Here is a 14848-nt window from a genome sequence, read left to right on the forward strand (position 1 = left end):
GTCTCTATTGCAGCTAGGTTCTTAAAGACACTTCATAACAATATAATTATCTGTGTTCCATATAGTAATGGAATATTTATCTTTAATTGGCATGACTGCAGACAGCAATAATACTATAATTATTAAGAATAAACACCTACAGTTTTACATGCCTTTAAAGAAGCAAGAAAAAGTAGGTAGAGAAATCAGCTTACAAGAACAATTTTTTAATGTTAAACTGTTTTGGTTTTTACAATAAATTAGATACAGGAGACTAATAGTATAACACATATTGACAATATTTTATACTGACATCTCACCCAATTTTAGTGTTATTTATAACAACTATATATTCTTATGTACAAAATAATTTGAAAAAATATTTTACAATGTGTAGTATATTTGTGATTTTCAGTAACTGCTAAATCCAAATATTTTTCCAAGGTTTAACAGATAGTTTTCTAAATTTAAACTGATTTATTTTAAATGTACTGAATGAGCCACTTATCTTGCTAACGGTACAGTAATTGTGATGACATTGGTTTGCTAACTGCATTGCACAATACTCCCATCATGTGGTCAAATCTCAATATGCAATGAGCTGGTGGAAATATCCCTGTTCATAAGAGACAGACAATTCCCTATACAGTGATTACAAAAATAACGTATTGTATATTGATCTTTGGCTTTTTTTGTAAGTACAGGATGACCACATGGTCATATGAACAAGGAAGTTGGTGCTCCCCTACTATAGTCCAACAGCTTGACAAAGGACTGGCATTGAAATAGTGTAAGAGTGAAGGTCTGAAACCAACTTGAAAATAATGGGCTAAAGGCCTGTATTTACAATATACTCAATTATAGTGCTGTTATTGGCAAGAATTAAGGCTTGTCTTTCCTCAAAATATTGATCATTTTGAATGACAATTCAATTTGTTAAATTTTAACGTTTCTCTAAGGAAACAGTGTAAAATGAGCGCAGCCAATGGAATGGAATGAAACGCAAAAGTGAGAAAAATAAATCTGTAGATGAATCCCCGAAAGCCACAAATACCCTGTACATTTTCCCCTAAACACTTGACTTAAAGGTCTGGTGAGCAATCATATAGGGATTTAAGGGCGCTTCCTTATTTTTCCGAATGACTCTTTTAATTATGAAAATAATGACTTTCAAAAAGAGTTCTACAAACTCAGCCACAGTGCAGATGGAAACTCCAATCCATAGCCCCACCAGGCCTCCAATACTGGACACAAGGTCAATCACCTGCAAAGGAATAAACAAAACAGAGGTGTCAGTAAAAATGGCTAATGAAATTCATATAGTAATAAGGTTAATAAATATTTATTTTACTGCACTTTTCCTTAGATGTTTCTCTAGTGGAATATAAGTCACTAGTATGCATTTTAAAATCTATATTAGAGCACTTAGACTATACATGAATAGAGAAAACTAGCATATGAAGCTTTCTATGATATCTAAAATAAATTTAAAAAGTATATTTGAGTGACCAAGTAAATGTGTTTTCCCCATGTCTTATTTTCAAACACTCATATGTAAAGCAGTTACGGTTTATAATGACAATGTATACTGTACTTTATTGTGCATTTATAGAATTATGACAACTTGCCCTGGAAGATTTTTTGTTTCCTCCTGTAAGATAATATTTGAGGGGAAAAACATTGACAGATTCTCTTGAATAAAAGATCAAGCCATCTGGCTTTAACATCTTTGAAACATTGTGTAAATATTTTAATATAAGATCAGAGAAGGTAATATTCTCATCTCAAGAATAGAATGATATTCCAGTTCCCCTATAGATTGTACTATATTGCTGTTCCTCGTATGTTTGTCTTGTGATGTTTGGTCAAATTAAGTAACTATGCCATGACATAATTGTATGGCTTTTTCATATTCTGTAGAAGATTTAGTCATGACAAGCTTTTTCCCCCTCTTCACTTCAATGTCACTTACATTTGAGAGCTTCAGGGCTTGATGTCATTATTTTGACCCTAAATGGAAATACATCTCTTGCCTGAAAGACTGGCTGTCCAAACTTAAATATAAAGTCTATTTGCTCAACAATGGTGATTTCAAAGTATTTTGTCCACATGGGTTTTACAAAAGGAAAACAAAAAGTAGAAAATGACTTATGTGATGAAAAACGTCAGCAGAATAGCTAAGAAATACTTTTTCCCTGTCAGGGTTCAAGGTTGTTTTTCCCCCCTATATATATTAGAAATAGGTCATGGTACGTCTGTTGGCAGTCAAGTGCTGGACTGAATGTACTCCAGTTTTTGTGACAGTTTGAGCAAAGGCAGAGTCTTTTCTCAGTGTGGAATGCAACAAAGCCGTCCTGCTTCAGATTCCTGTTTTGTATCACGCATGACCTTATACGGCCAGACGAGGCTGATGTTCAAAAGCCAAGCCAATGAGAAAACCACCAGCCTGATGAAACGATAGATAAAATGGAACAAATAGCAATACAAGCTTTTTCGGAAGGGCAATAAACTTTAAGATGCTTACCTGGAAAGATGGAATTTCTTCAATAAGCTCGTAATTAAGCTGCTGATAATTAATGATGACTTTAACAAGATTATCGCTGTGGAAAAAAACAATAAAAAGCTCTTTTGGAGAAAAAAAAAGCTTCAAAAGTCCCGTCTGTTTTGGGATAATGGAAATACCATAAATTAAAGTCATGTATTCCTTTAAAAATGTCACTTTCTCTCCAGTTCTTGTCAGTTAATCAGTCTTTTAAGGATTAAAAAAGAACCTGGATTGTTCAGTTTATGATAAATTGATAGTTACTGTAAGTACAAATATGGAATAAAACCTAGTTATTTTTACATGTTCCATATGTTAACAATTATGGGGTGCACAGTACAAATTATCACCTACAGTGCATACTGTAATTTCAATGAAATATGGAGTTCATAACAGAGGGTTAAGAAAAACATTAGATCATAATCTAGCCTTCTTCTGCTCTCCTACATTATGGAGATCTTTGCCTTCTGGACTTCCCTTTGTGCATTTCTATCGCATTCCTCCAGCCACCCCATCTACACCCTTGCAGCAGCTTCCTAGCTCTTTCCTCACGAAAGTGGGGAGGGGTTCAGTCAGCCTCATCATCACAGTCAATTCAACTTACCGTACTTTGTCAGCTACTTTGGCCAGCTTTCCTCCAGATTGTCTCAGTTTTCTTGCAAACTCATTCTACAATAGGAACGGTAGACATCCAAGAACTCATCATCTGTTAACAGAAAGCTGATGACACCACAGCCTATCCCATAATCAGGCTGGACACCACATAGGAAGCCGGTCCTTCACAGAGGACAGTTTAGCTGCTTGATTTGATGAGTAATAGAAAGTTGGTAGCCGCCATTCTGGGCTACCATAAAAGAAGGTACTGTAGCTTCTGCATATGTAACATTTCTCCTGTGGTTTGTGATCACTTACCATATAAACAGCACTAGGCCACTGAGATGAAGATAGTGTCAGCTCAAATATCTCCTCCCTGTTTGCAGGAGAACAAGAACAAGAGCTTTTTTTTTCATTCTTTCTTACTGATGGTAAGATAAATGCCACAATCACTTTCATACTTCCTGTAGAAAAATATAATAATAACTTCCTTGTAGGGGAGCAGTGAAACTGAATACTTTAATCTTTTAATTGTTCTTTTTTAGCTTTTGAAAAACAATGGTTTTGTAAAAATTGTAATGCTTTCTTATCTTAAGCCTATGTGTGTGATTACAAGTGTCAGTGAATACAAGATCTACAAATATCAATACGTTCATGGCATGATCGTCATCCCTCCTCTAGAGGGCGTTCCGACCGTTTTGTGTTTCAGTTTCATTATCACGTACACCTGTCCCTGGATTCACTGTTATCACTTAAATCCGGTGCTCTTGAAGCCAGGGGCTCTGCATTGGATGCCCGCGGGCCTGCCGACCTGCCTAGCATCAAGTCGCCCTACGTCCAAAGCTCGAAGGCATAGGCCTCCAAACGGCGTTCTGACCAAGCTGAGTCCTGGGCTTAGAGCGCCTGGCCTCATCACTCTGTTTTTAACTTCCTTGTTCCTGTTCCTGTCCCTGACCCCGTTCCTGGTTTTAATCGTTTGTCTTGGATGGATCTCCTGGCACATGGACCCTGGACTGCACCCTAGTTTCCCATTTGGACTTCCCTCGTCTCGACTTATTTGCCTTCACTCCCCCCATGCACCTGGATCACTGTCAGCGCCGCCCCTGTTCTCCATCCCTTCCATTCCTCACCGTGATGTCCCCCTAAGCCCTTCTCCAGTCACTTCCGGATTATACCATCTGCACAGGGTCCTGAACTATGCACTTGACAGGAGTCAGGACTGGCTTCCGCTAGAGGTTCAGACATTTGCTATTACATAATCTGAATTCGTTTTGCAAATAAAAATAGAGCTGTGCTGCAGAAAGTGTTAGCATCTGTTAATGGGTCCTGACGAATTAAAGAAACATCCACATGAAAATAAATTTTGGGCATGGATGCACAAAAACTAAAATGTTATTCCTGACATAAAAAAATAAATTGTGCTACATTTAAGCAAATGGACCTTAAATGGGAATTTTTAAAGTTTCAATTTCAATGTAAAACAAAATTTCTATTTTTCTAAAGGAAATATGAAATATCAAGTGCACTTAGCAATTAACACCTTTCTACTTGTCTGATTGTTTCAGTAAACTCAAATTGAGTAATAGCACTCAATTCTGTAAGTGCTCCAAACACTGCCATCCATTAAAAATAACAGCAGATCGGAGAATACTACATTTTATAGATACCTGCTTGGGACATTTGTGGTTTAAATCTATTTATATCTGCACACTTTAAAAGGCATATGAAAACAAAAATGGTAATTACTTACTCGCATTGTAAAGGACAGTTACATTCCAATTCATCGTGAGCAAATTTGTCTTCATAAAGTTGTACACATTTATCTAAGACAAAGCAATGCAAAGCAAAGAAGAACTGAAAACAGACTTGGTGGATTTACATTTCCAAAAAAGACATTTGGTGCACTCCTCTGAGAGTATTCCAATCGTGTTGATTACATATTGAATTGAAACATTTTAGAGAATGGACCTCTCTCTCTTTAGACATTAAACACATGGCATTAATATTTTATTTACCAAGCCCTGATGTTACAAAAATGTACAATTGCAACGATCTGTTTCTTTATTAGATTGTTACTTTAGCTACAGTACATAATATGCATATCTTACTGCAGAATCAATTGCATATTAATGATTGCTGCAATTTATAGCTTGTCATCTACCTGTTCTACTGGATATGCAGCAGTCAACATTAAGCCATAATGCTACCCACTATGTTACCTTTCAGAGTAATATATGCACAGACTTTGCAAAAAAGGTAAGTGTCATGTATGCCATATCGTAGTACTGTTGTACTGTTCTTTTGTCAACTGAATGTCATGTGTCATCTGATGACAATAAACCATGTGACAACAATATGGGACTCAGGAATCAATTGAATATGTATTTATGTGGTACAAGTGACTTTGTCACTTGTGCCATTCGAACAGATGCTCTCCATTGCCTGCACTTACTGATATTTTTGTTGGTAATGTTGCAGAAAGGGACTTTCACATCCTTTGGCACTGGGAACTCCCACATTCCACAGCCACAGTTCTTAATGATGTACATTTGTCCACATGTCTTCTTACATGCCTGTGTAAATAGAAATTATTCTTCAAAGCTGGTTAGGCTTAAATACAATTTTGTAAAAGGGCAAATAATGCTATACATAATTTATAAGGTATACAACCCTCAATGGTACAGAATATTTCTGTTCCATTTCCACAAGAATTACAAGGTAACACAATGAATGCTAAAGCTCAGAACTATTATTTATTGTAATCACATCTGTTTCATAATCCCCATGTTCATTTCAATGCTTTTCTAGTCTATAATTATCCCGCCCTTGTGTTTTTTAGCAAGTACTGTTATTATCTCACTTTAATTCATATGATTGGACAAGTGTGATGATAATCAGAGAATCCCAAACAAAGAAAGTTTGGAAAAGAAGAGGTAAATAAATGCAAATGAAAACACAGAAGTAATTCTAAAAAATAGGATGTCCCTGTTTGGATACATAATAATAATAATTAATAATTGCTTACACTTATATAGCGCTTTTCTGGACACTCCACTCAAAGCGCTTTACAGGTAATGGGGACTCCCCTCCACCACCACCAATGTGCAGCATCCACCTGGATGATGCGACGGCAGCCATAGTGCGCCAGAACGCTCACCACACATCAGCTATCAGTGGGGAGGAGAGCAGAGTAATGTAGCCAATTCATAGAGGGGGATTATTAGGAGGCCATGATTAGTAAGGGCCAATTGGAAATTTTGGCCAGGACACCGGGGTACACCCCTACTCTTTTCGAGAAGCGCCCTGGGATTTTTAATGACCACAAAGAGTCAGGACCTCGGTTTTACGTCTCATCCGAAGGACGGCGCCTGTTTTACAGTATAGTGTCCCCATCACTATACTGGGGCATTAGGACCCACATGGACCACAGGGTGAGCGCCCCCTGCTGGCCCCACTAACACCTCTTCCAGCAGCAACCTTAGTCTTTCCCAGGAGGTCTCCCATCCAGGTACTGACCAGGCTCACACCTGCTTAGCTTCAGTGGGTTGCCAGTTGTGAGTTGCAGGGTGATATGGCTGCTGGCATAACTCACCTCCCTGCTGTATCCAACTTTATACACATCTCTGTAATAGTTATGAATGCCATCTCCTGTAGTACACGTGCTACTGTAAGGAGCCCTGAGTCGATGCACATGAACCTGTTTGGAATAAAAATACAAGAGACGTCTCATGAGGAACAATCTGAATTCATTGTAATTGCAACAATTTTTGCACTTCATGATCTATTGATATAGTTATCAAGCGCTTCACAGTCCTTGTACAGTGGGGAAGCCTGAGGCTGACTTTATAAGTAATTGGTTCCTATGAGTGTGGAGGTATGTTCCTCTTCCTCATTGCTGTTTTTGACTTGATACTGTTGGTAAGCTTTCCGGGTCAGAATTAAAGGTTTTCTGTGTTGATGAAAAACTGCATATTCCAAACACCCATTACAGCTCAGAAAGGCCAGTTGAGTTTTTGGCATGGTAAGATACTGATGACCAAGAACATTGCATTAACACCCTAGCCTTGTGAACATGTGAACATGCCTTCATATCAAATTTAATGTCTATAGTAGAGTTTTCATAAAAAGCATCATGTACTGTATTCTCACCACTCCTCCTACTGCAACTCCACTGAGCTTGACCACTTGTGTCTTCAAGAATGCCTTCTTTGTTCATTGTTCATTGTCTATGATTTGTAACTGGCCTTGTGTAATAGTTTTTCTTCTTTCTCTTTGGACTGCATTTCATCAAGACATCAAAGGAAATAATAACAGTGTTCCAGGGTCATGCAGCAGAGGCAGATGTTTTCCCTTTTTTTTTAGGATCTGTGCTAGTAATGTCATAAACCTTTATATGTTTATAGTGTGCTCTGTATGTACTGTCGAGATCAAAATAGGCCTTCAGGCTTCGCCAGTCAGGACGGGGCTGTAATACTGACCCACAGATTGGGACCCCACCCTTAGGAGCCCATTATCCACTCCAGGCCTCTCTAGGTATCATGTCGTGAAGTTATTTTTGAAGCACATGACCTGGATGAACCTTTAGGTGTGCCTTACAAAGCTCCCAGCTCCCTCAAGAATCGGCTGAGATAGAATGTAAAGCCTTTTCTCCAACACTACCAATCCTTTTTTCGTAGCATCTTTCTCAGCAAGTAATTAGGATGTACAGAACAGTATATTTACTATAAAGCTATTTTATCGTCTTAATTTTACAATGGCTACAAATGAGACGAGGCCATCCACCCTGTCTAGCCTGTTTAGTAGTTAGTAGCTAATTGATCCAAAGATCTCATTCAGATGGTTCCTTAATAAAAAATAGGGTATTGGCTTCAACAGTAGACTGAGTATCTTATCTAATCTTACAAACACATTTAATTTAATTTGTTCTATTAAGCAATTGAGGCCTGAGTTAAAAATAAATCCAGGAACAAATATGGTCCTCAAGAACTGGAGCTGTCTAACCCGGTCTTACAAAAATCCCTAAATATTTTTGTAAATGTGAAATCCTCAGTTTCACATTCTTACTATACTATAGATTTTCCCAATTTGCAGAATACAATATGTGTCAAGTTTACCTGGCCTTTAAATCATCAAATGCCTGAGAAAGCAGAATGAAATTTATCAAGTTAAGCATTATACTGTGTTATTTTTTACAGAGGAAACTCAAAAGAACAGGAATCCAGAAGCCACACCTTGACGATGGCAATATCTGACTCCTGCCCAGGAGGAATGTTAACTCCATCATCTTCAGGGAATGGCATGTCTTTTTGGTCATGGATGATGAGGCGAATGCCTGCAGCTTGGCTGAACTGCTCAATGTATTCGTCTTGTTCGATAGACAACTCCATGGTTAGACCTGTGGGACCCAAAAGCGTGAAGACATCCAGAAAGAAAACTAGCAAAACAACATGACTTTGTACTGTAGATTTTGTACTGTCATTGAAGACTAATTCCAATCTTTTTTAAGGTGTATCAAATCAAAGTAAAATTTATTAAAATAACTGTCACCAGTGTAAAAAATGGGGTTTTATTACCCAAAGGATGATATTATCCATGTAAGTGTAGTAAACCCCTAAATAAACTGCAAACACGCTATGCAAATTCCTTATGGAAGGTTTGCAGAAGAGCATGTGAGAGGGCAGTGACTCCAGACAAAATAGAAATTCTTGTCTGGACCATGTCCCCCAGAATGCCTTGGGGAATGAGCTGTTGCCTTCAGTCACCTGACCAGATATTTGGTCAGGTGACAATTTTAAAAGCAGGAAGCTGAGGCTTCAAATGGTCAGTCACCATCAGCCATCTGAGGACAGAGGACAGAACCTCTGTTATGCAAGCTGTACCAGAGGGAGCAAGAGACGAACATCAAGGACTGACTGTGAAAAGATCTGTGAAACTGTAAGGCTTTGGAAGTATTTATAAAGAGTGTCAGGGAGAGACTTAGTTTCGTGAAGAGACTCTGAGAGAGACTGAGTGGTAGTTAAAGCCTATAAGCAGCTTAGCTGCCTGGCACAATACTTAAGGACCTGATGAAGTTAGTTAATAGCTCATAAAAGAGGCTTAGGCTTATGTTTTGTTGTCTTGGTGTTTGGTTTTCTATTCCAACTCAGTAAATAAACTGCACTTGGTTTGTACAGTACCTTATAGCTGTGTCTTGTTTCTGTGTCTTTCTTTCATTATTTGCCTTAAAGTTCCTATTTTTTGCCACCGTGTAGTAAGATGAGTCTAGATGTGTCAACAAGAGGAGTTGTAAAATGATCAGAACTTATTATTTTATTCAGCTTTAAAAAATTCAGGTGTGTTTTGCTATATCTGGAAAAGAATTCTTCAAGTGGAATTACCCCCGACAAATATATACATGATTTCAATGCTAAATTGCTTGTGAGTGTACAATATGTATGCAGACAATACAAAAGCTATGCTACAGTTAGCACATTTTTTTTGTTTAAATAAATAAACATATCTAGCCAGCATTCTTCTCCTAGATATTACAATTAAATATTTTAAGGCACTAGACCCATCTTTGAACTTACCATAACTAAATCCAGCTTTTGTAGCATTGAGAACATCCCTTCTCATCAGTCTTCCACGATTCTCCATTTTTGTTAGGCTATTGAATGTGTAACAGTTTCCAAACTTGTGGTTGAAGAAGGCGTTGAAAAAGCTATAAAACCATCCAGGATTTTAAATATGTATTAATATCACAAAAATTACATAGCTCTAAAACATCAGAAACTCAAATAAGTTTATAGGAACACCAAGAAAACCATACAATGGCAAGTTGCACATCAGACAAAGATGTCTGAACTTCACTGTGTTAAAAAGCGCTAATTTAAGTTTCCTAACTAATAAAGGTTAATAATTATTAATACGTTTAATATGATAGTCTTTAATATGATTAATAAATTAGGAGTGAGAAATGGTTTATCATCATCGTTTCAATCGCATATTGTAGCAGAAAAGATTCAGTTTTAATGGATTTAACCAAATATTATATCTTACACATTACACACCAACACCAAATAAAATCACATAAAAGTGTAAACGTATCACAATCGAAAAGCAGCTCTGGCAAATTAAGAAAGCATCAACAACTTGAGCTTTTATATCAGGGGTTTACTTTACACCTGTTTTTCTTCACCGTGATTTTTTATATTGAAAACTCTCATAAAACAAAAATAACTCCCTATGTTCTCTTTTGTCTAGTTCTATTTGTTTCCCTTTTTAAAATATGTGTATTTAGTGTTATGTTCTACTCTCACTGAGCTGCATCTCTAAAACTACATATCCGTACCCTTAATAATATTTTTTATGAGTTCAATGCATTTCTTCATTAAAAAGAAATTAAAGTCCGATTTTCTTTTACTTATAATCCACATTGTAATGAATGAAGTGAAAACTTCAGTAGAATTGTGAAAAGTATTAAATCACTGTATTAAATAGCTTGTGAATTCCTATGTATGGTATTACATACAGTATATTAAGAGGCATTTAAACACAGCAAATGAGTACTGGAAATATTAGCTTTTGTTATTTATTACAGCATAGAAAATATTAGAAATGTTAAATTAACTTTCATGAGACCATTTAAACATACCACAGAGCAGAACTTTAATTTCCATAACTTTAGTAGTATAGGCATAATATACACTAACATGGCATTTCCATTTTTTCAGTTTTAGTACAAAAGATATAATTTTCTTAATGTTATATTTTTTGTAAGATGAAAATGTAAATCCACTGTTAGAAACAGGAACTATTGATGAATAAAGTAGGAATATGATATGAATATTATCTACGTTATAATGTAAACATAAATCTCATAGGTGACATTGTTAGGAAGGCATTCCATAATCATTAAGCAAAGGATTGATTGTGTTCTCCCTATTGTAAATCAGGGCTTTCTGGACTTGGTTCTGTAACGCCAGCACCTGTAGGGTTCCGTTCATGCAGAGCTCTCAGCTACATAATCAAACCCGTATCTGAATGACAAACATTATTTATTTGAAAAATTATTTTCAAGTTCTTTTTCAGTTCAAGATTCCTATTAACTATTACATTTTTTACTGTATGTAGTTAAGAAAAACTTAGGTGAAAAGCTTGAAATCGTGTATTAGTTTGATTCTTTCAGAAAGAAAAGCAAAAGGTACTGAGGACACGTGAAAACCTGTATTAAAAAGCCCTGTTGTGAAACAGCTCGAGAGAGTCTTACCTCTTGTCACACTTCTCACCATGGAAGTGGCAGGAGATCAACATGTCTTCCAGCTGATGTCCTGCTTCAGCCTGCTGGTCCGGGTTCAATTTGGACAATAGAAAACCCAGCTGATTGCTGTCCTCGATGTAGGCTTTCTGGCTTTGTGTGGAATTAGCATAGTCCGTATTCAGAAAGTATAGCCCACCTTTCAGGAAGCTAAACTTGGACAGCATGAGGGACTTGCGAACTTGGTTTAGGTTACAGAACGTCACAGCTGGGAACTTTAGTCTGGCGCTATTGACCAGAGTGACTTTCTCCTGGGAAGGATAGTGGAAGAAAGTATTTATGAGTTCACTGCATTGCCACAACATGCAACCCACCACTACCACCACAAAGATGATCCAGCAGTTCTTCTGATGGTTAGATCTGGAGCGCAAAATGGAGGAGACGCCATGGGCTGAAGTGTGAATCAGAGTCTCCCTGCAAATTGACTGCAATGTTGCCTTCTTAGAAATCACCATCTTGGCCACAGTCTAGATTGCTATCACATCAACAGTCCACAGTGGTCATTTCACACTGTTATGAAACTTTAGTTAACAGAACCTTTATCTCTTTTTAGTAGTGCATTCTACTGTATGGTCAACATATCAGAATATATAAATAACTCCAACTGCTGAATTGTCTGTCATTGCTTGCTACAAGAAAGTCAACATTCTTCCAATCTTACTGTATGTGTGGGATGTTTTATAAGCAACCTATCCACATGACCCTTTGACTTTATATCTTACACAAGAGCATTCTATTGATTTCCTGTTTCTTCTAAATCTTATAGACTCATTAAGTCTAAAGCACCCTTAATTAGGCCCGGAGAGAGATGCATTGTATTTAAGTGACTTAAAAAATTGAATACAAAGATTGATTAAAAACACCTCTTAAATCACCTTAATGAACTCAAGATGAAATAATTATGTAGACATTTTCTGTAAAATCAACTTTTTGTGCCTATTACATACAGCATTTGGAAAGAAATAGAGAATTCCAAACCTTATTTTCTGTAGTTTAAAGAATTGAAGAATTCTGTAAAAAAATAAGAATACCACATGCTCTGGTTTAACCAGAGTAATTATTTGTGCAGAACAAATGTTAATACATCACTCAAGTTTGGCTTTTAAGTCATTACAAAATGCAGTTGTGCTTCAGTAGTATCTAGTATTTTGCAATAATTGGCAAAGGAGCAGGTTGCAAAACTAGTACACATTTGCTATAGGAGGAACCTGCAACTTTGCAATTGTGAAAAGACATGAAAGAAAAACTTCCAGTTAGTGCATGCACACTGTAATAAGCATATATGAGTGAGAAATAGAAATAATGTAAAAAGTGCTTATTGTGAAATAGGTTACTATTTTTTACAAAATAAAAAGAGATATTTGAATTCAAATGTACTTCTGTAAAGCCAGTAATATACCACACGCACATACAGTATAAAAGAGTTAAGTTATCAAATAGGTAAAGTAATGCACATCAGAAGCAAAAAAGGCAGATTACTGTACCTTCTATTTCTTATTTTATAGAGACTAAATAAATCTCAGAAAAAGAGAGTATATGTACATCATAAAACAGACACGTTTTTATGAAATTGCCTAGTTAAAACTAAATTAAAGTATTTTAGCTTTTACCTTAGTTTCACTGTACAATGAATTACTGAGATGCCAACAGTCCTGGTGTAAGATTAGCTACAATTTGTGCCTGAGGTCAGTATTTTCGCATTCACAAAGGTGATATTGATTCATTGCAAACCATAGCAAAAGAAAATTAAAACATTTTTACTTCTGCGTTAACATGCATTAATTGCTCAGTTGCTTTGTGCATTACTCAATTTAATTCAAGTTTAATTATGTTTATTTACTTGCTTGAGTCCATGACCCTTTAGTTATTTGAAATCTTCACAATTAAGATAATTGAGTACAGAAAAGAGGATGATTAAAGCGAGAACGTTCTGTCTAAAAAGTAACCTTTATAAAGATTATTTCACAAAAGCCAGCTCAGATAATATTACAGGAAAACAAATAACCACATACAGTATCCTTTCACATCCATAATTCCAGTAATTCTAGTGCAAATGAGCAACTGGTTTCTAACAGTCAAAAGTTATATTTATTGATAGCATTTAAACCCATTGTGAGTTAACTTCTACAGTTAATTAAAAGTAAAGCTGTAATAAGTTGGTCTCTTCTGGGTTTTTAAACATTTTGTACTGGAAGGTACTGGTCATCAGTATACAGTATACCAGCTGAAACTTTGTTGAGTACAGTATATTGACATTTCAGACGGCACAAGATGTAATGAGTTAAATTCAACTATATGGTAGAGATTTATAACTGAAGATAAAGAATGAAGGAGGACTGTGAGACCCAGACATATAACTGAAACAAACATTCCTGGGTGTCAAAACATTGGCCAGAAAAGGTCAGAGGTCAGGTCAGAGAAGCAGGAAGATTATGAAATATGGACCTCATTCCCACCTTAAGAAAAACAGCTTAAGATGAAATGTTGGTACACAAGTAATTTATATAAGCCACAGAGTATTTGTGTCTTATGGTAGCTATAATGCTTTGTAAGGCTTTTAGGTTTTGTGTTAGTTTACTGGGTATCTCTTCAAGCAAAGTTTATAAAGTTTTTAGCCAGTTGAACTGCCACTATGACAACGCAAGCGAATAAAGCTAAAGATGTTCTGTATTCCTGTGTCATGAGAGTTATCTTCCCTACAAGACTTTTATAGTACAAAACACAACATAAAGGTTAAATCTCTTCTTTTGTAAAAGACATTTAGACAATTCTACTTCTAAATAATAAGAAACTTCACAGTTTCACATTCACTATTTGATCGCCTGTCCTCAAAGAGAAAATGCAATACTAGTTTTCTACTTGTGGTTCAAGAATCAGCATCGATGAGTGCTTTTCAAACGACAATAAAGTAAAATGTACACAGTGACTTGCAAAACTTCCAATTTACATCATAAAATAGGTAAAATTTCCAGAGATGCTCAGCTCTGTGTTCTGCAATTCAGAATGAGGCAACAAAACTTCCAGTGATGTGAAGCAGCAGTATTACATTGTAAACAAGCACGCTTGTGATTACACCTCTTTTAATCCAGCAGAAATATTGCTTTCGGTCGGAAGACGGTTTTGCCTATAAATACTAGTGGTAAACTCTGGCATGCAGATCATGTTGGAACATTCCTGTGGTGAAATGTCCGCTGCACAACCTGTACTTATTTGCTCATACATGACATTAGCTATTACAGTGATTAATGAGTAGGAAGGGCCACCTCATGTTGCAATTCGTGGAAACTCAAATGCGAGTTTGCGACAGTATGGCGACTTACAGTACTTTCCCAAAGTTCATGATTTTGTGCTTAATTCAAAATTTATAAAATGTTTCTATTTATTTTGTTACCAAGATTTATTAACCAGTCTGAGAAATTGGGATTGCAGTTCCCCTT

General features: G+C 36.3%; 1 protein-coding gene across 1 annotated transcript; it reads right to left on the bottom strand.

Moving 5' to 3' along the window:
- Window positions 1–207: 207 nt before the first annotated feature.
- LOC148650477 (epithelial sodium channel subunit gamma-like) lies at window positions 208–12308 on the bottom strand. The gene is made up of 10 exons (XM_088604316.1): window positions 11364–12308; window positions 9685–9815; window positions 8347–8510; window positions 6708–6812; window positions 5568–5688; window positions 4866–4938; window positions 3434–3491; window positions 3126–3190; window positions 2504–2579; window positions 208–1243 (listed from the first exon to the last, which is right to left on the bottom strand). The coding sequence occupies exons 1-10, from the start codon at window positions 11864–11866 to the stop codon at window positions 1049–1051; spliced, it is 1491 nt and encodes a 496-aa protein (XP_088460442.1). The 5' UTR covers window positions 11867–12308; the 3' UTR covers window positions 208–1048.
- Window positions 12309–14848: the final 2540 nt, after the last annotated feature.

The sequence above is a fragment of the Lepisosteus platostomus genome, chromosome 13 (genome assembly GCF_059453375.1).
Source record: "Lepisosteus platostomus isolate fLepPlt1 chromosome 13, fLepPlt1.hap1, whole genome shotgun sequence".
Lineage (NCBI taxonomy): Eukaryota > Metazoa > Chordata > Actinopteri > Semionotiformes > Lepisosteidae > Lepisosteus > Lepisosteus platostomus.

Excerpts from the sequence above, each read along its gene's own strand:
- LOC148650477 (XM_088604316.1), bottom strand. The coding sequence starts at position 11,866 with ATGGTGATTTCTAAGAAGGCAACATTGCAGTCAATTTGCAGGGAGACT. Across the intron at positions 9,816-11,363 it reads GGTGAGAAGTGTGACAAGAG|CTTTTTCAACGCCTTCTTCA; the intron begins GTAAGACTCTCT and ends ATGGTTTTATAG. Across the intron at positions 1,244-2,503 it reads AAGAAATTCCATCTTTCCAG|GTGATTGACCTTGTGTCCAG; the intron begins GTAAGCATCTTA and ends ATTCCTTTGCAG.